The 23,761-nt window shown below is 62.9% G+C and overlaps 1 protein-coding gene across 1 annotated transcript in view; it reads left to right on the top strand.

Moving 5' to 3' along the window:
- Positions 1-20,029, top strand: part of LOC119094294 (uncharacterized) — a gene marked incomplete in the record, with an annotated part of 147,999 nt that extends 127,970 nt beyond the window's left edge. Inside the window, 7 exon segments of the mRNA XM_037217367.1 lie at positions 525-718; positions 9,144-9,256; positions 11,799-11,973; positions 14,411-14,602; positions 16,054-16,175; positions 17,813-17,933; positions 19,904-20,029. Coding sequence (XP_037073262.1) covers positions 525-718; positions 9,144-9,256; positions 11,799-11,973; positions 14,411-14,602; positions 16,054-16,175; positions 17,813-17,933; positions 19,904-20,029 — 1,043 coding nt within the window.
- Positions 20,030-23,761: the final 3,732 nt, after the last annotated feature.

Consider the following 23,761-nt stretch of genomic DNA (forward strand, 5'->3'; position numbering starts at 1 on the left):
GGGGTCTGGCGGTCTGCCGGCGCTCGCTCGTCCTCGGCGCCGGTCCTGCACGCGACGTGGCCCGCCGATGGTGCCTGCCGTCGCCTGGGAGCGGTCGTTCTCCAGTCGAGTCCGAGCTGTATTTCGCCTGTTTGAGACTCAACTTCATCTTACACTGTGCAGAGGTCGCTGCGCAAGGCCTCCGGCGATTTGCGCGTCTGCAGTTCCATCACTGCACCCAAGCCCTCGTTCCTCGTCTGCGGCTGGGAGACCTCGTCGCTGTTGTTCATGAGCGCCGTGTACCCATATGCTGGCAATTATCGCGCCGTCAGACGGTAACAGCTCGCTCCCGCCGCCGCTGATTTATGCCGGAGTCCGGACATTCCCCACCCGCCTTTGTATCTGGAATGCGCGCCCGCCGGCTGTTTTTCCGGGTCGCCGATGTGCGTGGCAGCTCGGCTGCCAATCAGCATAGGATTTCCATCTGCCGTGGCGGGCCGTGCCGGCGCCGCCCCGGATCTGTCAGCGCCGCCCTCTGTCGCCAGCTGTGATCCAGAGGTGGGAGGCGCTGCGGACGGCCGCCATGGAGCGCCAGCGCAGTGCGGACGCGCTTGGCGGCTTGCGCGAACGCATCCGCACCTTCCGGCTCGCGCTCGCCGACCTGGACGAGCGCACCAATCACGCCATGGCTAAAGTAGCCAGCGACGACGACCTGCAGGCACGCATCAGCGCCATCAAGGTGAGTCGCCCAGAACCGTTAGTTGGTCCCGTCGTCGCTAGGTGGCGCGGCGATGCCGACTGCGCTGCTTGTGGAGGTCTTGGATGGTGGTTGCTGAGTGTGCAAGCGCCAAGGAATATCCGGATCGGCCAGGGGTTGACTGAATGAAAATTTGGTTGATTCCGTGGGCGATTCCGATTCCATCTGGTGTTAGGGACACTTTGGCCTGTCAGGAGGGCTTGAGCGTCATCAAATTACTGGGACAGGAAACCGTTAACAATGCATGGGGTTATTGATTGAAAAGCTTAGGAAGCATGGACACGTCCAGCACGTTTGGGTGCGCCTGAAGTGTAACACTGGCGTCGGAGGTGTATCCAGACCTTAAGCTACACACGGCTTTGCTCCTTAAACATTAATAGTCTACGTTCACGTCAGGTTGCTGACGTCTTCCGTGACGACCTTTCACAGCAGTAGTTGTGTCGATGGGGTCAGTAAAATGTTGCGGTCTGTGCGGGTCTTGAAAAGTCTCTTTTCATAGCACTCGTGTAGTGCCTGCTGCACGCTTAGAGGCACCACTTTGGTACTACAGGTGTCATTGGTCTGGAGAAGTGGAAGGAATCGGACCGGGGTGCCCCGTTATCGTTCAAGACGATCGTTAGAATATAACAGGAGGCATTTCAAGCCTTCCCGTGTATTTCGCCATGTCCTTGAACTGTGGGGGTTGACTTGAAAGTCCCTGTCCGTCAAGAAGTGTTTTTCTCCGTCTTGTTTACTTCTGGCATCTATATTACATACCCTACTTCTGTTTTATATAGATGGCGAAAGGCCTCCCAAATATGCATACACAGTGGGGCATCTCCATGTATTTTATTTCATTTGACGTTTGACATTTTACATTTTACATTTTATATTTGACCAAATCATTTAGTCAAAAAATATGCAGTGGGGCATCCCGATGTATTTGATTCTAATGCGGTTGTTAAGCTCGATGTGGGGGCGATGCATGACTGACCTGGGTGTAAAGAGGATGATGTGGCGGCGACGAAAGCAGGTGGCCAGCTGTCAACCACACCGGTGGACATGTGCGTGTCTCTGTGCTCCTCTCAGCGTGGCTTTGGTCATCGTTTCTTCGTCTTCTCCACGCCCAGCGCAGCCATTCATAAGGCTTAACACGCGCCCGGGTGGCCGGCTAGACACCCTTCGCTCGGGTGGGGGGGGGGGGGGGGGGGGGGGGGGGAGGGTGAACCCCCTCCCTGAGATCTCGGGAACTAAGAAAGCTAGCGACACAAAATTTACAGGGTGTGTCGACCTGTACGTGAACCCACTTAGGCCAAAGTTTGAGCTTCCTAGGATGACCTTCAGGTCAAATAAAGTCAAACAAGGTTAAATTCCAGGTTGGCCTCCAAAGTGCTCCCATAACCTAGATAACTGTTTCTAAGTAAAAGGTCATAACCTCATTTAAGGTCAGTGACCTTGTCTGACCTTTTAAAAGTCATGGCGACCAACATCATGCAAGACTGCTATGAGTGTTGCATTTGATTAAGCGACAAAGATTACGCTAGGCAGTACGTTCCTAAAAACAAAATATCGCCCTGGGTCATCTTAGGTCAAAGGCCTATTCTGACCTCTAAGAAGTCAATGGAAGATGTATAATACGATTTTTGTTGTCTATAAATTCGAAATGAGCACCAGAAACTCCCACACAGCAAGCCCTCGAATAATAATAAATGTCGTTTTAATATTGGTCTGACATTTGTATCTGACCTTAGGTCGACGTAATTTGCTCATTCAATATTTTATGTTGCCTAAGAAAGAATTTGTGAGATGTATGGCTTCGTCAAATGCTCCGATGTTTCGTCAGATTGAACGATTCCCTAGAAATTGCCTCCGCTGAAACCATGGCCTGACTGACCTGCCATAGGTTAGCGACCTTACAAGTTACATCTAAATTTTTGATGTCAAATGATCAGCTATTCAATTGTCTACAGCTACGCAAAATTTGGCGCGGTTACGCCGCACCGTTCCGGAACCATTCCGGAAAAACCTTCGGGGGGGTCAATTTGACCCCCTACCCGGGCGCATGTTAACAGCCACGCTAACTCAGATGGGTTCTTTGTACATGCGTCTGAGGTTGTCTGCTAGGGGACATTAGGTGCACATATGTGGCAGGCGTATGGGTAATAATGTGCGTGAGATGGTTTAGTATTGCACAGCGCTCATCTGCACTGAGCTGCTGAGTTGGATGTAGATGTGAGATGATGGATGTGAGACTGCGTACCGACTCCCCTGCTGGCCCTAGTCAGCCGTCGCTACCGTCCTGGGCAATAGACCCCGTCCGTCGGCGGATGCTGGCGGCCGTGTAAAGCGCTTACTATGCCTCCGCTCCACTCGGAGCTCTGTGGCTTCAGCGGGTTCGTGCTCCTCAAGCCCAGCGGGGTCAGTACCTACGGGGACTGCCGGGTCGGGTGCCGTCCGAGGCTGGAGCACGTCTTCTTAGTCTGGTCGTTGCACGGCCTGGAGTGTGGACACGTGCCCTGGACGTTGCGGTTGGCTGGGTCGAGCGGCAGGTCGTGCACGTCCTCGTGACGTCACCGTGTGGCTGTCGGGCCTGGAGTCCCGGCACCTTCCTGTGACGTCACCGGATGGTAGTGGCGCTGCCGGAGTTTGGCTACCTCGTGCTGACGGCGCGGCGGGGTCGTGCAGCGGGCCAGCCAGAGTAACGCCGCACGTGGGCGGCCGCGTGACTGGCTTCTGTGGCCGTTACTGCCGCCACGGGGCATGTCAATGAGCTGAGCCACGGTCGGCGCGGCGTTCTGCACGCAAACGGCTCCGTTGGCAAGCGAACTCCCGGCTAGCGGCTCATTTAAACCCACGCTGGGCGCAGGGTAGACGTGACGGCATCCTCCGGTGGGGCCGTGACGTCACACCGCGTCGCTAGCTCCCGCTGTTCACGCTACGGGACGCGCCAGACGTGAGACGCATCTGGGGGCCGGGACGCGACACGTGCTGCCTCTCGCGGCGGTGCTGGTATGAAAGGTAGCCTGTTTGACCGCCAGATGTCCGTAGACGCGGCAGTGATCGTTCATCGCTATGCGAATTGGGTATTCAGGAGATCAAAGGGTCGCGCTGCCTTTCTCTCTGCTCTCAAGAATAAAAATGGCATTATTTAGCAGTTTATTCATATGCAAAGTGAGCTCGGTGTATGATGTAATTTACTGGTGCCTGGAGGATTGACGAGAGGGGCTCGGCAGACAGGTGGAATGGGGCGATTTTTACGCATTTCCCAGTTTTTGCGCAATCAGAACCCTCGCAGTGTGGAAGTGTTTGTTCGTATATTTTTGGAATATCAGGAGGGATTAGTGGGCATTGTGTGCGCCGGGGTTCTCAGGCGTCAAGAGCGGCCACCAGCTGCCCGGACCTGTTTACCAACAAAAATCGCTGCCTTTTTCGAGGACGGGGCGGGCGCGGCCGTTTGTGTTTGGCACCGATCCACCGATAGGAATGGCGCCTGGAGGCCGGGATAATGCGAAATCTGATCACGCTAATTAATTTTGTCCCGGAGTGGGGCGGTCGGGCCGTTTTTCGTGGCCGACGCACCTGTGCTCGGACGCTGGCATCCGTAGCGGCGCTTTTTCTGGCCACCACATGGCGTTGTGGAATTTCGGTCCGTGTGCTGTGCATTAGCGCTGGGTGCCGAGGCCTGGTGGGCCGCACCTTCGGCGCGCGCGCTGCAGCCGGCAGTGGAGGCTAGCCGTCCGGCCAGACTGTGCGGCGCCGACCTGCGATGCCATGCAGCCCCCCCCCCCCTCGTCACGAAATCGGGTACACACTGACAGCTGTTAAGTGTGAGCCTCTTCCGTGTTCACATGACGCACCGCAGTCGCTCGGACAAAAGTCCATCAATCACTGCGTTGGGGACGGAAAGAGTCGGCAAGCCGTTGTTCATATCAGCGGAAGGATGCGATGGTCATGCTATTATACGTGGACATGTTGGTCCGTTCTTTTTTTTTATAGAACTACGGCTGTCGCTCCGGAAACACTCGCTTCAGGAACGTAATATTACATGAGAAAATAGTTACTTAACAAAAAATGTTCCAAGTATTTGGACCCATGAAAACATCGTTTATTGACAATCGCGGTAACGCATATTGGTCGGTTTCGTCGAAATTCGGATGCTGTTGCCAGGTTTCCTGTGACCGCATTCCTAAGTCCACGGGCCTCTCGTGTGACTAATGCTTGAAAAGTCGGGGCATGCAATAGGTGAGCCTGGCGCAAGAAGGATCGATTTAAAGCTGCTGATGAATGATAATATGATGCGTAGACCTTTGTCTCTTGCTGGGGCGTTGTCGCCTCTCTACACTGCCCCGCTTTTGGGATCATCACACCGCGATTGGCTGCCGTATCTTGTCACCCTGCCTGGCTGCTGTCCCACCTCTGATCTGTCCGCCGCTGCTCCGCCTCTCCGACCTGCCCGGCTGCCGCACGCCGCCTCCGGGTCGTATTTTTCGCCAGGACGCCGGCCGAGCGCCTGGCTGTTTTTCGGCCGGCATTGTGCGAAATTAGGATTCGGCGCGGGCGTGGCGGGCGGCGGCGGAGTTCGTAGACGTGCGTGGCGGCCGGCATACTGATGGCCGCCTCCCTTATCCGCGCATTACCCGAGGCGAAAACAGCGGCCCGCGGAGGGAGAAAGACGGTGGGGTAGGCCAGTCGGCCGGCGGTCCAAACGGCGACAACTGGCCGCCGGCTAGGTCATGCAGACCCCGCGGGACGGGAGGGTCTGGGTCAGGTCACGTCAGGTCAGCCAGACCCGCGGGGACGGGAGGGTCTGGGTCAGGTCATGTCATGTCAGCCAGACCCGCGGGGACGGAAGGGTCTGAGTCAGGTCAGTCAGACCCCGCAGAGATGGAGGAGGGGGGGGGGGGGGGTTGAGTCAAGTTGGTCAAATGCCCAGCCGGTTTTCTTGTAGCCTGCCGTGTTAGTCCTGTTTGTAATTTGGCTTTGCCTGCATATTTTTGCTGCTTTTTCAATAAGCCCTGTAATTTTTGCATCAACAATTAAGAGCGAATGTACAACATTTGAATCAATTGTTGTGGTAGGCCTGAAGCATGCCATTGCATTTAATGGTGTTTTTGACATTGTGTTACTGGTTATTGTCAATTCTTTCTTTTTTACTGGCATAGACCTTAGCTGGAGAAGATGTGGGGTCATGGATATAGCATTTGATGTTAATTTAGATCTGTTTGGTATACTCCTTTTTGCAAAAATATTTGGTCTGGAACGGACCGAAATCATGTGGGCCTGGTGAGGAAACCCCGCGGCAGGCTCGTCAGATCAGATGGGACCTGGTGGAGGGGGGGGGGGGGGGGGGGCGCGGCAGACTGGTCAGGTCAGGCGGAACCTGGCGAGGAGTCCCCGCGGCAAGCTCGTTAGATCAGGTGGGGCCTGGAGGGAGCCCCGCGGCAGGCTCGTCAGGTCAGGTGGGCCTGGTGGGGAGCCCCTGCGGCAGACTAGTCAGATCAGGTGGCCTGGTGGGGAGCCCCCGCGGCAGGCTCGTCAGATCAGGTGGGGCCTGATGGGGCCCCCGCGGCAGACTGGTCAGGTCAGGCGGAGCCTGGTGGGGAGCCCCCGCGGCAGACTGGTCAGGTCAGGCGGAGCCTGGCGAGGAGCCCTCGCGGCAGGCTCGTCGGCCGGCCGCCGGGCCGCCGCTGGCTGTCCGCCTGGCCGGCTGGGGCCGTCCGTCACCTTGCGGGCCGCCCCGGCCGTCCCGTAACGTATCGGGAGTGGCCGTCACGTCTCTGTAATTAGATTGTGGTCGGCGGCGGCGGCGATGGACGAGCGTGCGGCGGCCTCCTCCGCGCGCCACCACCCAATTGACAATATCGGCGCGGCAGGAAGATAAATGCCGCGCTCGATTACCGTTTAATCGGTATCATGCGGCGGCCGGCTGCCGCCCCGGGGTGTCTCTTGGCCGGCCGCGACGGCGGCCCGACCCCGCGGCATCAGCAAAAAACCGGCGCCGCCGACAAAGGGGTGGCGCGGCGCGTGTGTGCCCACTCCGAACAAAAACGCCGCCGCACGCCCGAACGGGGTGGGGACGGCCGCCCGGGAGGGGCTGGCAGCAGGACCAATGGAGCCGGGGCCATTAGCGGCCAGATACCGGGTCAATTTGTCGGCTACCGGACAGGTGGACTGCGGAGCGGGCCGCGGCTGCCGGCCGGCGAGATCTGGACACAGCCGGAATCATATCAGACGGGCGATAGCGAAACCAGTCGAACTGAGACGTGCCGCCGGCGGGCGGGCCAGCGACGGACTGTCGGTGGCTGGCACGTGTCGGGATGTGGACCCCGCTCGTGTCTGAGACGCGTGAGCGCCCTCTTCCTCTTCACTGTGTCTGTCCGTCGGGGGTCAGCTCCCAGTGTCCTCTGGTGCAGTCTGTGACCCCTCCTCCTCCATCTTCTCTGTCCGCCGGCGGCGCAAGACCCGGGCGGCTGTTGCCCCCCCCCCCTCCCCCTCTCTCTCTATCGTCTCGCCGTCGGCGGGTCAGCACCGTCGGCCGTTGGCGCGGTTTTTGCCGCGCGCCGCGCGCTATGAATTTATGACGGTGGGTCGGATCGGGCTTTTGTGCGCGGATTACGGGAGCGAGCGCGGCGACAGTGTGACACCTCGCCGTGTGTGAAAATCAGCCGGCCATCGATCGGACGGCGGCGCGCCGTATTTTACGGATTAGCCGGTGCGGCGGGGCGCGCGGTGAACAAGCCCGTCTAATGGGCCGGCGCGCCAGATTGGGTATTAGCGGGGCCGGGGCGCGGCGGGCGCGCGCCGCTCCCGCGGGAGGCGCGCGCCCTCGACAGACGCGCCGGCCCGCTGACCGATGATTTACGTCCGGCGCGCAGACGACGCGTAAGAAATTATTACGGCCGCCGGCAAAAAGGTCGGCGCGCCGCCTGTGAGCCGACCGACCGGCCGCCGACAGGTGAAATACCGGGCCGACGAAGCGGGCTGAGCGGCCGGAGCGGGCACGGCATGGCCGCCGCGCCGGCCGCCGCCCGCTTTTTCGCCGCCCTATCGGTCGATATCGACGGACACCGGGCGACTTTTTCCCGGTCGTGATTGATCCCGATTGGCTTTCTGTGTTTTTGCCCGGGTAAGCGGGCCGAGATATGCCGGGTACGCCGGTGGCTTATGTCCACTGGCTGACTTTGATGGCCAGCCCTGATGGATGACTGACCGCTGCCGCCCGGTTTATGACATAAAAGGTTTTTGGTGGTGCCGTGAGGCCGTATCGCCACACCAAGCCCTACGGGCAGGCCGGTGGGAAGGGCGGCGGTGCCGTGCCCCCCCCCCGTGCCCCCCCCCGTGCCCCCCCCCCCCGTGCCCCCCCCGTGCCCCCCCCCCCCCCCACCTCTCCCCGAAGCATCTTCCCCCCCCCCCCTGCTGGCGCCGTGTGATCGGGCTCGCTCTCGACCCGTTTCCACTGTACCATTACCATATGCAAATGGCTGTTCTCCGTTTACAAACTGGCCTCCCCGGGGCTGTCTTGTTCCATCTGTAAAAATACGGCGCGCAGCGCGGAGGTGCCGCGCCATCGGCCGGCCGCGCCGATAAATCGCGCGCCGGCCGGCGTCGCGTATTGGCGGATTAGCGCGCCACCTTTGTCTCAGGTGGGCGCAGCCCGGTGTCTGGCGCGCCGGCCAGCGCCGGTGCACGGACGCGCTCAATGCGCCGCTCCCACCGATTATGATATCGAGTGGGGCCGGATTTCCATACGCGGTGCCGGGCGGTCCGGCTCGGCTCGGCCGGGCCCCCGGCGCGTGGCGGCGCGTCCGGCGGCACCGGAGCCGACCGGACCGGGCCGGGCCCGCCGTCAGCGACCTCCCTCTCTCTCGACGGCCGGACCGTGACCCCTCAGCGGCGCCGCCGATCCCGCCCGCCGACCCGCCGACTCCAAAAAGGAAAGCCTAATGTCCCCGCCGTGCCGCTCAGATGGAGCTGGCTGACAACGGAAGGCCGCACGTGATCTGAAATTAGTCATTAGCGTTTTACGAAATGTCGGACGGTTTTTGCCTCTGATTCCTCCGTCGGCGATAAGGAGTAAATCCTCGCGGCTTTAATGTTGTGTAGTTTGGAGACGTCTACCTATTGCAGAATGTGCTGTAGATGCCACTCCCCAGCCGTGCCGGTGTCCCGAGTGGGACACCTGGCCTGCATGATCTGAGACGCATCCCTGTTGTTCGCTTCCTCCGCGCCACGCGGCTATTTGTGTCCCCATCATGTTCTCGAGACACCAGCAAAGTACGCTCCTCTTGACCCCAGCAAGAGGTGACATGACTCTGCCGGTCGTTGGCGGTGTGCTGGCCGTGACCTGACCGCCGACCCCTGGCCTGGGACGTGACCCGACCCGTGTCGCCAGGCGCTGCAGGAAGAGCTGGCCGACCGGCGCCGGGAGCTGGTCACCATCAACACGGACGTGCACGGGCACGTGACCGGCGGCGGCGGCGACCCCTCGCTGAAGGACGACATTGCCACCCTGTACAGGATCTGGGACGAGGTCAACCACCGGTGAGTGAGCCGGGCCGGCCTGGTGGGCCGCCGTCGGCACAGCGCGCACGTGCTGCAGGGTGTTTGGGCGCCGTCACCGCCGTGGGCTGAGGGCGGCGGTGATCTGAACACGACGGCTGGCCGCCGTTCCAACGGTACTCCCCGCACCCCCCGCGGCGTCGCCCGCAGCCTGCCCTCGGGCGGCTCCGGCGACGGTGACGCTGACTCAACCCTCTCGGCAGGACCCGACGGGGGGGGGGGGGGGTGGGCGTGCGGCGTCAATCGGGGCGGCGCCGCCCCTCACTTCTCATCGGTTCCGTGTCGATTAATATGACAAAGTGCCGGCGCTTAGAGTCGGCCGGCGGCGGCGGCGCGGTTTCGATTTGGTGCGACCCTAATGCCGTGGTGGGGAGTTGTCGCCGTTAAATCCAATATCGCCTCTGACTAATGTTTGTTTTCTGGTCGTCTGATCCGTTTGCTTCTCGACTCCCGGCCGCCGATTGGTGAAATATGGCGCGAAATCTCATATTTTGGCGCGCCAGGCGACTTATTTGCTCGCGAGCGGTGGCGCGTGCTGAGGGTCCTTATGAGAGTGTCGGAAGTATTAATGCCGTGAAATGATTGGCACTTGAATTTATCTCGCCTGAGGGACGCTGGCTCAGACGCGCCGGCCAAAAATTGGATTTATTCAAAAGATTGCGCGCGCTGGCGGCGGGCCGGCGGCTATGTGGCGCAGCTGGCCATCTGGCGGCGCTCGTGGCGCGCCGAGCCGCCTATATCAGACATCGATTGCCGGGCCGGGCCGTGGCCGGCGTAATTGGCCGTTGCTGCTGACAAAGCGCCCCCGCCGCCGCCGCTCGACAGGAGCCTTCATTTGTTTATTTAGTTTGACCGCTTGCACAAGTGGTTAATTTTTTCGCCGCCAGGGGATGATTGCGTCGCAGTGACGCGGCACATAGGCGGCGGCCGGCCATCACAGCAAAAATGTGCAATGTAACTTTTCGGAAAACGATCTCGGCGCGGCGGTGCGAGGACGGCTGCCGGGTGTGATCTGCGCCGGTCCGACCCGCCATCTGGGGCGGGGTCGGCGCCCCAGCCTCGGCCGGCCGACCGGCTAACAGGCCCTATCCCCACGCACCGCCTATCAATTTGTCGGGCCGTATCATCGGCCGGCGTGACTCGGGATTCGCGAAACAATGTGCCGAGTTAATTGCGGCCGGTAATGAGTGGCCGGGCGCCGGGCCGGCTGCTGCGCCGCCGCTCGCCGCGCTACCGTGCGCGCTCGCCGCGCCGCTCGCCGCAGCGATCCGACACCTTTTTGCGCGCGCGCGCGCGCGTCCGCCGGAGAGACGCGAGCGGTTTTTACCGCGCGATCGTCGCGCTCGGCAGCGGCGGCCGTGTCCGGCGCCTTATTTACGACGCGGCGCCACAGAGGCGGCGTTTTGCCCGGGGACGCTGCGCACAACTAACCTATATAGCGTCGCGACCCCAGCCGCCGCCCGACTGATTTAGCGCCTTTGTGGGGAGGGGCCGGCGCTGTGAGGGGCCTTGTTTAGATACCTGCGCGACGCCGGCCATCGACAACAGACCCCTCCGCGTCGTCCTTCGGCCGCCGCCCGCCGTCCATTTCGTCGAAAGGCGACCCAGTGGTCGGGCCATTGGGGCCGGAGTCGGTGTCTCCTTCTCCCGGGACCCAGCCGGCCTTCTCCAAACCGAAATAAAAACGACACGACTGAATGCATCCGGATAATTAATGTAAAAGCCCCGGCTGGTACCCTGATGTGCCTCCGCCAAAGGGCTAATGGTGTATAACTGTTATTACGCTCTCGTTGTCATTAGCTGTTATCAGCGTTAAGTGCCGCTCGGGTGTGGGCCGGCCGCCGGGCAGGACCGGGCTGGCGCTCCTCCACCGCCGCTCGTAAATCGGGCCCGGCGCCCCATAGCCTCCTGTCATTCCCGTCGGCGACACGTTTACGGCGTCTTTTTCCGGCCAGGATCGGCGACAAAAAGGCGCCGATGTATCGCGTGTGCATGCGCACGGCCGGCGCGCGCTTCTTATCCTGCCGGCAGCCTCGAGCGGCGTCCCTCGTCCTGTCCGCTCATGGTTAATGCAGCGGGCGCGGTCAGCGGCGACAGATGAGCGAGCGCCCGATGCGCGGATCGACAGCGTCGGCGCTGCCCGTCACCGCGCTGGCCGGGCTGCTGGCTTCGTCACCGCCGCCGCTGGCCGACCCATCCTCATCCGCACCTCGTGACCACGCCCGGTGGCGGCCTGGCCGTACTGACCGGCGTCGTGATCACAATGGATTGCCTCCCGCTGTGGTCCTTCTATTGGCGTCCCGCCTGAGACCGGGCTGCCTTCTGTGTGGCCCGCTGCCTGACCGCCGTCTGACCCGCTGTCTGACCCGCTGTCTGACTGGCCATCTGACTCGCTGTCTGACTCGCTGTCTGATCCTCTATGCGAACCGCCGTCTGATCCACCCTCTGACCCGCTGCATGAATCGTTGTCTGACTCGCTGTCTGACCCGCCGTCTGACCCGCTGTCCAACCGCTACTGCCGCAGGAGCCGCGCCCAGTTGGAGCAGTTGACGGCGCTGGAGGCCACGTGGCACGCCTTCCGGGCGGCGCGTGCCGAGCTGGCCGCCGTGCTGCAGGCCGACAAACAGAAGCTGGGCCTGCTGCGGGAGGCGCTGCTGACCGGCGGTGACGTCGGCAGCCGGGTGCAAGACGTGGCTCGCGTGCTGACCGACCGCTGCCGACAGCGGGACACGGCCGCCGGCGCCGGCGCCCAGGTCAGTCTCAGTCGGCAGGCGCAGCGGAGCAGGCCCCAGCGTCACGACTGTGGACGCCGCGTTTGCACACCAGAGCGGCACAGAATGACTGGATGGGATCAGAGCGGCACGGAATGACTGGATGAGATCAGAGCGGTCCGAGAGATGCGTCTCATGGTCGTTGTACGCGGCCAGGCGGCGGGCAGTGCCACTGCGCTGGGCGGCCGGGCAGCACCACTCCTGTCCCCCGACACTGCCCGGCCGCGGCCGCCGGTCGTGCCCTTCCTGCACGGCTGGGTAAGGCGGAGCCGTTCTCCGCCGGGCCCGGCGCCGGCGCCGCCGGCACGCGCGCCGGCTATAACTCAGCGGCGGCCGTCGCGCGGTGACGCGACGGCGGCGGCTGGCCTGCCTCCTGTCGACCATAAACAGCGGCCCACCCGGGCTCGGCCGCGCCGCCCGGCCACACTGTCGCCGCCGACCGATTTGCGAGACAGTGTTTCGCGTGCGCCGTGCCCCCGCCGTCGGCCGCGCGCCGTAAGTAACCGTTTTGAATGGTGAGACCACCGCCGCGCGGCCGACGCCGCGGACACCGCGGCCGCCCGTCGTATTTGTTTGCCGCCCGGAACCCCCGCGCCGAGCGTGAGTAACGCCCGAAGCCCGAGCCGACCGGCCGCCGGCGAGACGACGCGCCGTGATTTAGCGCGCCGCCGCGGCGGTTCATTAGCAAGCCATGGATCCCGACGGCGGCGGCGCGCGAGCCGGGCTGGCCCGGCGGCGGCGGCCCTAAATCACGCGGTCCGTAAATCGTGCGCGGTCGAGCGGCGCCGACGGCCGGCCGGTCCAGTTGTTGGCACTCGGCGCATTCGCCGCTGTCCGCTGGTGATCTATGGCCGACGGTCGGCCGTTTTTACGCCGTCGGTTCGCATTCACAGCCGGATGACCAAGCTCAGGGTTAATGAATTTATAGATTGGTTATTTATGGCGCGATCAGAGGAGGCCTAGCGCAAGAATGCCGGTAAGAAATTGTTTGGTGTCGCGCACACGGGCCGGTGCAGCGTGTGATGTACGCTCTGGCGTCACCAGCGTCGCCTCCGCGCGGCCGACTCCTTTTTAGCCCGCAAAAATTATGGTAATCCGTCTTTGCAAACAAGTTCGAGTTGGACATACGTCAAAATAGGCGCATTGTTTGGTATTGCGGATCCCGAGGTTATTGATTGCCGATCCGACAAGAAGTCTCGGCTGTCGCGCGACGGCGGGGGGCGCGCGTGGCGGCGGTGGCGGCGGCGCGGCCGGTGCTAAATGCTGCCCGTTGGCCTGTCGGGCCCGCTTAGCACGGCGACTGCAGCCGGCGGTAGCGCCGGGATTTATCGCCGGAATTATCCCGGCTGGGAGCGGGTATTTGTTTTGATGGGGCTGACGGGCGGCCCGAGTGTAACCGTGGGACAGCGTCTGCAGGCACCCGTGCGCCGGCCCGCGGGACGGACAGCACCCCTGCCGGCCGCCGCCGCCGCCGCCGCCGCTACCTCCTCCGGTCACCGTAAAACCAGACGCACTCACCCCATTTGAATTGGTAATTGAAAAGCGCGCGCCGTAAAAAGGTGGCGTGCGGTGGCGCGCCGAGCGCTGGGGGGCGGTGCGACCAGCGGCTACTGGTGAGGCCGCGATGGAATCGCACCCGTCGTCGATCGTTACAGGCCGCTGCGGTCCCGGATATTCATTGGAAAAGCGCACACAATGCGCCCGGGCCGTGGCTGTAAATTCTTCGGCAACACCCTGCTGGCGTCGTCCCAATGAGCCAATAAAATCAGCGGCGGAGTGGGCTATTAACCTGGGGCCACACGCACCAGCGAGAGCGGTAGCACTGCCACGCAGCGCACACAGGGGACGGCAAAGCACGGAAGCCAGCCCACTAGGCGCCAGCAGAGACGGCGGCCTTTTCGACAGGGTGTAGAGTGTAGTGTGCGGCTCCAGTGCAATGTACAGCGTAGTGACAGTGTAGTGTGCGGCTCCAGTTCCGGTCTTGTTTAGCGGGCTGCAGCGGGTGTGTGCCGGTGGTCCCACGGACCGGGTGGTGGCCGGGGCGCGTCGGCCGGCGCACGGGCCGCGTCTGGGCCCGGGGGTCGAGGTCGTGACATCGCCGGCTCGTCCATACACGTCCGGCTGACGTCAGCTGCATTAGCCGCCTCCAATCGGCACTGACCGCCGCCGTAAACAAGTTAACCCCGCCGCCGACCCCTGGCCAGCTCGCCGTGTCAGAGCCGTCCGTACAGCCGGCTGTGGCTGCATGAACAGACGGATGTTTGCGCGCTGCCCCGTCCGCCGCCCGCTCTGTCCGCCCTACCGCTGACCCAGCGGAGCGCCGCCCCGTTCGCCCAACCACTGACAGACTCCTCTGACCCGGCAGAGCGCTGAGCAGCTGGCCGAGCAGCTGGCGGCGGCCGCCGACGACCTCTCGGAGGGCACCTCGGGCTACGACAGCGCCTGCTCGGATGACCTGAGTGAGCGCGAGCGGCGGCTAGGCCGCCTGCGACGCATGGCGCGCGACCTGGAGGCCGTCGTCAGCCCGGCTAGTCCGGCCTGGGACGACATCGAGCATGTGAGTCGGCACGGGGCCCGCCGACGGCGGCTGGCGGAGCCCCGACCCCGCGCCGGGACCGCGGGTGGCCGTCTGCCCGCCGCTTCCTGGCACGCGCTCGTGGCGTGTGTGGTGGTTAGCGTCAGACGCGCAGCTGCCTCGGAAGCTCACCGTGGCGCGATCTCGTCTGGTTGGGATGTGCAGCGCGGCTCCGCCTGTCTCGCTCCCCTCAGATCTGCCTGGCCATCCAGCGGTGGTCTCCGGGGAGGGCGCTCGGTCCAGCTTTCATCTGTGCCCGGACGTGTCTGACATTGGGACAGTCGCCCTTTCATCTGGCGCCGCACCGCCCAGCCGACCCCGCCATTAGCGCCTCCCCGGCAGCGGCCGGCCGACTCTTGGGCGTGTCCGCGGCTCCGGTGTCCTGTATGTGACTGTTGTGTGTGTGGCTCCTGTGTCTGTGGCTCCTGTATGTGACTGTCGTGTGTGTGGCTCCTGTGTTTGTGGCTCCTGTGTGTCGCTGACGTGCGTGTAGCTCCGGTCTGTGACTGTCGTGTGTTTGGCTTCTGCGTGTGACTGCCGTGTGTGTGGCTCCTGTGTCTGTGGCTCGTGTATGTATGACTGTCGTGTCTGTGGCTCCTGTGTGTGACTGCGTTGCCTGGTCGCTCTGTCGTCTGCTGTAGACGCGCGTCCGTGATCATTGACACTTGACACAGATTGCGCGTCTGGCAGCCGCCCGTAATGGATGGCGCTCCCATTGGCTGACAAACGCTGTTCATCTGGAATTAGGGGTGACAGGCCATTGTCGCCCGGCTGAGTCATGCGTTGAGAGTCATCGCTCGACTCCACCGCACCACTTCTTTAGCTGTGGACGCCGCCCGTCAGCGGCGCCCCTTGAACGGCCGGGGCTCCGGTGTTGTGGACTTTGGTCGCTGAACGACCGGTGCGGCAGGGCAGACTTGCGGAAGGCGTGACCCCAGGTGGTCTCGATCATTGTCTGGTGCATTGTGTTGTGATGTGCCTATGGTTTACCATCCTGTGTCCCATCCCTGTCTGTCAGCGCCTGCCGTTACCGCCACGTTCCCAGCCCATCGTAAGAGGCAAGTGCGTGTTGTGTGTGTGTGTGTGTGTGTGTGTGTGTGTGTGTGTGTGTGTGTGGTGTGTGTGTGTGTGTGTGTGTGTGTGTGTGTGTGTGTGTGTGTGTGTGTGTGTCGTGCAGATATGTTGTGTGTTGTGAAGGTGTGCGTGTTGTGTATGTTGTGTGCAGGTGTGTGTGTGTGTGTGTGTGTGTGTGTGTGTGTGTGTGTGTGTGTGGTGTGTGTGTGTGTGTGTGTGTGTGTGTGTGTGTGTGTGTGTGTCGTGCAGATATGTTGTGTGTTGTGTAGGTGTGCGTGTTGTGTATGTTGTGTGCAGGTGTGTGTGTATGTGTATGTCTGTGTGTGCCAGGCTGACTGTCGGCCGTGCCCCGTCCTCAGACGCTGACGTCAGCCGCCTCGGAGCTGCGCGAGCTGCAGCAGTCGTGTCGCGAGCTGGTCATCAAGACGACGGCCCAGTTCCAGGCCGACACCGGCCCCTCCGGCGGCAGCCCCCTGCTCAGGTAACGCCGACTGCACGCCACGACTGCGCCGCTCGCCGCCGGCTGCAGCGCAGATGACACGCGAGGCATTGTCACCATGCTGCGCGACTAGCACCGTATGGTCATTAAACGTGATCAGCGCGGGATGAGACGATTGCGGAATCGCGGCGCTGTCGACCCGTCGTCCGACTCGTGCGGTGGCCCAGTGCGGAGCTCCCGGCTCGTCGGACGGGGGCGCGCACCTCGCCAGGTACCTCGGCCGAGAGCGGCCCTCGCCGCCGGGGCAGCGGCATCATGGGCCCGCAGTCTGACCGGCTCCGCAGGTGGCCGAGGTGTCGGCGCCACTGGTCGCCAGAGGTGTCGGCGCTACTGGTTACCAGGGCCGTCGGCGGCACCAGTTACCAGAGGTGTCGGGACCACTGGCCACCAGCTTCGCCGGCGGATCTGGTCACGAGGGCCGGGCCGGATCTGGGCCGGGCCGCCGCGCCGCCGCCGTACCCGAAGATCCGTTCTCCGGCGGCACGTATCCGGCCGCTGTTGTGGCCCGCCGTGCCGGCCTGCGGTAGCCCAGCCGCCGGTCAGCCTGCGCCCGACCCCTGGAGGCTCTGTCGCGGCCTGGCTCTGTCCGCACCCGCTTCATTAGTATGCGGCCGTCGGCGGCGGCGGCGGCGGTGGACGCGTGTCGGCTGCCGCCGCGGCCTGGCCCGCTCCGACGCTCGCCTGTTTTACGGCGGCCCGGCCGGCCGGCCGCCGCGCACACACGCGCGCCATTAGGGTGGGGCCGCCGTCGTGCGCCGGTCCGACTGAAGCGTGTTTGGTCGCCGACCGGCCCCTCTCAGTGGCTTGTTTGGAGGCCGCCGGACGGTCAAGATGGGACGAGCCTGCGGCCTCGCGCCGGCCCGGGTAGTACAAACAGCGCCGCCGCCGCCGCCGCCGCCGCCGGGCCCGCTCTCACGTGGGCCGAGGCAGCTTCCATTTCCGGCACGCCGCAATGAACTTTTTGCTAGGCAATTGTTAATGCCGTGGTAGTCCAAGAAACAGGATCAAACACCACAGACTCATAGAGCAAACTGGTCTCTGAGAGGAGCTCAAACACGACGTCTGGTACACTGTTACACTGCTACGTCACGACGGCGTTACGCTGTCTCCCGTCCGAGACATTAAAGTTGTCATGCTCCACTCGTTTTGGTATCGGAGAAAGGTGAAACGCATCACCTCTAACTCGGCTCACCATCGGACGGACGCGAGCCCGCCAACGTGGGCTGCTCCGCTGTAGAGCCTCTCGACTGATGCGGCACTGCGACAGTTGAACTTCGACTGATGCGCCCCTGCCGCCGGCGACAGTGCGGTGCGTCGTCGCGTACTCCCGTGGCGCTTGCGTTAGTGTCGGCCGTTTGCACCGCCGCTTGTTTGGCCGCGTCCGAGCGGGGCGCGACGCTGCTGTCGACGTGTCTAGAATGCCGCGCGGCCGGCGGCAGCGGCGCGCGCCACGAATGCCGCCGGTCCCGATACGGCCTGACCGGCTGGCATGGCGCTATCAGACCCAACATCAGACCGGGCATTCATGGCGCATGTGCCGGCGGTGTGCCGCCACTGGACGCCGCGGGCTGAGTGTTTGTTTGGGGATGGCCGGCGACTGAGCCGACCTGACCGGCCAGGGGGCCCACCGTCAGCCCGCATCCCCCGCCTCCCGTCCAGGACATGCTCGGTCTACACACACAGCGTGCGGAGGCTCTCGGCGTCTGGGGCAGCAGCTGGCTGGGGCTGATGTTCGGCCGTGTGAGTCGCGACTGTCCCAGTGTCTTCCGGTCCCGCCGGTGGGTTGAGGCGCCGCCAGTACGGCTGGCTGTGTCGGCGCGCCGGCGGGCCGCACGGCAGAGGAAGAGGGGGGGGGGGGGGGGGGGGGGGGGCGGGTCGACGGGAATCGGGCCGTGTGCGCCACCGCCCGCCGAATAGAGATGGCCCCATTAGCGCCGGGTCGATGTCGGCAGTCACTGAGAGGCCGCGGCCCGGGCGGCGCCCGGTATGAATTGTTAAATGCCGCGCCGCGGGCGGCGGCCGCGACGGCTACCGGCCGGCCACGGCTCCGTCGGGGCAGGGCAGAGCCCCGCCCCGTCGCTGTGACGGCTCAGGCCCCGTCTGACGGGAGCTCAGCTCGATCCTGGCCTCTCCAGCCGGCCGTGCTGGCTGGGATGTCGGCCGTGCTGGCTGGGACCTCGGCCGTAGTGACTGGGACGTCGGCCGTGCTGGCTGGGATGTCGGCCGTAGTGACTGGGACGTCGGCCGTGCTGGCTGGGATGTCGGCCGTGCTGGCCGGGACGTCGGCCGTAGTGGCTGGGACGCCGGCCGTGCTGGCTGGGACGCCGGCAGCTCATCTGACTGTTCCGTGGCGCCAACGCCTGTTCTCCTGGCGGCCGGTTGCGGGCCAGCCTCACGAGTTCGGCAGGGCCTCTCCTTGTGGTAAAGCTCTGTACAGCTGACCTGTTGCGCACAGTTGCACGGCTCCCTTTTCTATATGGCCTGGGCGACAGATCTCATTCCTTACGTCGTGCAAAAGTTGCAGTAGTTTAGGGGCGCTTAAACCGCCGTAAAACAACAGTGAAGTACAAACGACGTAGGCCGTTTAATTCTGTTTGTAATTAGACGGGCGTTTAATCTTGTCGCAGTTAATTGGGCCGCTGTAATTGTGCAGATGATTGTCGTTAAATTTTAATTCGCGCAGTGGCCTGGTAACGGATGACTCTCGATATTCATCCGGGGGACATTCCGGCGCGGCTGTTATGCCAGCCGGGGACGCATTAGGCGATTTATCGCCGGGCAGTGGCGCGTGCGGCCGGCCAGTCGGCGCGCCGCCGTTGCGCTTAAACCCTCTCCGGGGCCGGCTGACGACAGCCGCGGCCGCGCCACAAATGCCGCTTTAATGGCCGCCCCCGGCGCTGTGCCTGCTGCCTCACCGCTCGGGAGTGGCCAGCCGGCTACAAACGCAGAGCAATTCTGCCGCTGCCGATGTCTGGCCTGTGGGCACGGCGTGGTCGCGCTATAAATATCGTTAAAAACGGATGCGCCACTCCGGCCGCGATAAAAAGAAGCGCGCAAGATAAGCCGCGCGTCGCTGCGTCGTAAATTTCTCGGCTGCGACAGGACACACCGGGTGGCCGATTGCAATGCATAATTTTGAGCCGAAAGGAACGCTAAACCGGGATAATTTATGCGTTATTTACGAGTTTTTATTTACTTCATGAGCAGACCGGCAAGTAAATCATGGTTGCTGGATGAGCTATGTGGTTGGACCCGCCCCTGCTCGGCCCCCAGCCACGCCATCCCTGCTGCGCTGTCAACCAATAATTGTCCCCGATTATTTCTGTGTCTTTTCATCTTTGTAATTACTTTTTTGCCCATGGCTAATGGCCCTGTTTATCTCCGCAGCTTTCGCCCATTGAAGATTGTAACCGACTCGGGTAATTGGACAGTGACGAAGTTGTTTTGCCGGCCGATCCGCTGCGTCGGCAGCGGCTACCAGCCGGGTGTCTGGCCGGAGACTGCTGACCTGGCGGCTGCCGGTCCGGTCCGGTCCGGTCCGGTCCGCAGGGTGTCTGCCGTGTCTCGTGCCGGCGCCGCTTACCGCTCGCCTCTGTTCCAGGCGGAAGAGCTACTCGGCGTCGCGGCGCGAGCTGGCGCCGCTGTCGGGCGGCGGCCGCGGCCGGCGCGGCTGGCTGTGGCGCGTGCTGCGTGCCGCACTGCCCTTCCAGCTGGCGCTGATGCTCTGCTTCTGCGTGGCCTGCCTGCTGGAGCCGCACTGCTGTGATCACCTGAACAACCTGAGCATGTCGCTGACGCCGCAGCTGCGCTACATGCGTGGTCCGCCGCCCATCTGAGCGCCCGCGCGTCCGGACGGCGAGCGGCGTGTCCGCCAGTGTGTCCGGACGGCGATCGGCGTGTCCGCCAGTGTGTCCGGACGGCGAGCGGCTGCGTGTCCGCCAGTGCGTCCGCACGGCGAGCGGTGTGTCCGCCAGTGTGTCCGGACGGCGAGCGGCTGTGTGTCCGCCAGTGGGCCGGCCGGCGCAGTGCGTCGCGACATTCCTGTTTCCTAGTCAGCCAGAGGTGGTGGACAGGCGTGGCGGCGACCGGCCGCGGGAGACCCGTGGGATGTAGTGGGAGCGTCACCCGCGCAGAGTCGGTGCAAGAGGACCGAGCTGACCGGGGCAGACGGCAGCAGCAGCAGACTGCGGCCGTCTGTCGCACCACAGCCGCCCATCGACAGCACAGCCACGCCTCGTGGCGTGCCAGCGCCTCCGTCCACACCGTCTGTACCGAACGTGACCGCGCGCGTCTCACAAGAGACAGCCGCGCCGCCCCTGCGAGGGCCGACCCACCACTAGCAGCGTTGTCTGTCACCTGACCCACGGCCCGGCCCGGCCTGGCGCGTGGCGACCGTCGGCGCGGGCCTCGCCCCGCCGGCGGCCGCCTCCCGCCGCCCGGCGGCCCAGCTGTACAGACTTAACTGTAAGGCGTAGCCGTTAAGGTCCGCTAGGTTAAGTTGTGTCGGTGACTAGGGGTTTAATGAGTGCCTTGAGCGGCCGCACACCCGGAGCCGCGACGGCCGGGCCCCGCCAGCTGTAGAGTAAGCCCGTCTACCGGGCGGACGGCCCACGGGAGGCGGCGGGCGGCACGGGCCGCCGCCGCCCCACTAACAAACCCGTGTGCCTTACGAGCGAGTAGAGGACCGCCGTCTCCACGCCACGTGGACGCTTGTACATGGCTGAGCTTCTGTGGGGGCGCTGGGCGGGGATGAGGCGGTGAGCGACGCAGGCGCGGGACAGAGCAGTGCGGAGACGCCAGCAGGGCACCCGAACGCCACCAGAGTAGAGGAGCCTTGCTCCGCAGTCCAGGGGCGCGCCTCTCTTGACTACTGCCATGAGCAACGGGTTAGAAAAGCAGTGTTGTCATGGAGACCGATCGTGGAAATTCGTACAAAGCTGAATGCCTGCAATTTACTTAGGTGTAGCCCATACCTGACATAGAAACATCATCTACGTGCTTGTCGCCGGTGGCCAAAGATGATTTGGAAGCTTTAGTCGTCAAAAGTACCAACTCATTGGTCGGGTCGTTTGATTCTGTTACGGTATGGTACTGATTTTGTGACAGTGATGTGTCTTTATATGTTTATATATAGTAACGTGCAAGAGCGCGAGCGGGGATCTAGACAGTGTAAGTACTCGGTAACACTTAATACAGCATCATAAATCTGACACCGGGCTGTGGCTTTCGTCGCCGGTGGGCTGCGATGTGACTGAACACTCGTGTGAGACATCACCTGCACGACATCAGCGTACACGCGGCTCAGCAGCCACGCCCGGACATCAGCACCGCGGCTGATCATCCTGGTGTCGCCGACCTGCGACAAACCACCATACGTTAACGGAATGGATGTTATGTCGCGGGACCATACTGGATCCTGGTCACTGGATGTGTCGCGGGACCATACTGGATCCTGGTCACTGGATGTGTCGCGGGACCATGCTGGATCCTGGTCACTGGATGTGTCGCGGGACCATACTGGATCCTGGTCACTGGATGTGTCTCGGGACCATGCTGGATCCTGGTCACTGGATGTGTCGCGGGACCATACTGGATCCTGGTCACTGGATGTGTCTCGGGGCCATACTGGATCCTGGTCACTAGATGTGTCTCGGGACCATGCTGGATCCTGGTCACTGGATGTTCCCGGGGATGGGGCATGCCCGCCCCGGAGGACGGGGGAGCGGCGGTTCTCGGCGCTCAAACGGGTCCGGCAGGGGTCCTCATTGTGTGTTGGGGGGGGGGGGGGGGGGGGGGGGGATGGCACCAGCGCAGGTGCTGATCTGGCCTTCGATGGTGGGATCTCGGCAGAGCAGGCGCTGACCTGGCCCTCGATGGCGGGGGTCTCAGCAGAGCCACCCGTCACGCCACCAAGGCCGCGGGACGCGCCGGGTGACCAGGTCTGTGGCCGCATGGCAGGGCGGCGGCGGCGGAGTTCTGGGACCCGGTCGTTAGGTCGGATGGCAGCGAGATACAGGACGCCTGAGGGGCCGCCAAACCATCAGCCAACTCACCACACTTGCTCCAGTCATCCAGCTGGACATGTTGCTTGGTGTTGCGAGGGTGAAAATTACGAGTTGCTCGAGCACATACGCCTGTTTAAAAAGCGCGAAGGAGAAAACGACGAGTGTAGGTTCAAGTGACAAATTATAACGGAGATCGCTAAAACCAGCTGAAGAAACCTTCCACAGCTGCACCCACTATACAGTTGCCTTACTGGGTAACGGTCGTTTGACATCGGTAATTTGAGCTCGACCAGTGTCAGGACGCTCCGTGGGGAGTTCGCGTTGCGCTTGTTGACGGCGCCGGATCCGCTCGGCGACACCAGGCGGCGGCACCTGGCGTCCTGCCGCTGATCAGCGCATCTGAGCACAGAGGCACCTCAGGTGCGGTGGGAGTTGTATGACCCCTGATGACCCCTGGGGTGACCTGCGACTCTAGCGCCCCGGATGCGGCCTGTGACCTCGGGTCGGGACGCTGTCCAGAGGTCGCCTGCACCTGTCGATGCCGCCGGCCAGCCTGGCTCTGTTTTTGTCTGCGCCTGTTGCCCGGCCGACAATGGAGCCGACGTATTGTGCGTCGCCGACCCGTTTGTATCTGACGGGCGCAGGACACCATTGTATTACAATCTCTCGGCGGAGGGCGCGCCAAAAAATTAGCACCCTGACAGGGGCGCGCCGGTCGGCCGGGCGGGCCGGTGACAGGCGGCCGGTGTCGGCGGCGCACCGGTCGGTCGCTTGTTGACGGCCCGTCACCTGTCACGCACCCAGGACAGGCCCCATTCAGATCAGGGGCCGTATAGACGGGCGGACCAGCAGCCGGACGACACCGGCAGATGGGGCGGCCGGCTGACCGACTGGTGGGAGCGGTCTCGGACCGGCTGATCTAGGGCCGACGGCGCAAGAACCGCGTCCGAAGCACCTCCAACGGTGGTGTCAGGGGCCCTGGTCTCCTGGAACGGCGGTCCCCGGGGTTTCTCAGCAGCCCGTCGAGACTGGTCTGAGCGACAGACCACCCAGACGCGCTCGACGCTCAAACACGCGCCGCTGCGGTGTGAGACATGTCACATATGGGTGGGTCGTGATGTGGCGGGATGGCGACTCGGGATCGGAAACAAACGGCCCGCCGGCACACTCAACTGGGACTGACATGACTCAGGCGAAAAATCGCATCTCGAGAAGAACGAGGAGGTCCAGGTAACCAACAATACAACCATTCAGACCCGGCACACTCGTATAAATCACTGGGGTGTTACACTTCCGTGCTACTCGAAAGCATGCATATAAAATTGCATGCCAATATCACAGCTCTGCACTAAAGTGACGTCGTCTAAAGCTGTTCCATACGTTGTGACGTGTCCCGTCAAGTTAGCTTGACCTTTCAGCCAGTCAGTTTGACCTTCATTTCTAAAGCTGCTCTGCTTACGTTGTGATACAGAAGACTGGATAACGGCATTGACTTCCCAACTTGAAAGTCAACGGCTTTGGCTTAGAGCTTGGCTTGGCAAGCTTTGGCTTGGCAACATGGGG

This window comes from Pollicipes pollicipes, unplaced genomic scaffold, assembly GCF_011947565.3.
Source record: "Pollicipes pollicipes isolate AB1234 unplaced genomic scaffold, Ppol_2.1 Scaffold_4002;HRSCAF=4701_pilon_pilon_pilon, whole genome shotgun sequence".
Taxonomy (NCBI): Eukaryota; Metazoa; Arthropoda; class Thecostraca; order Pollicipedomorpha; family Pollicipedidae; genus Pollicipes; species Pollicipes pollicipes.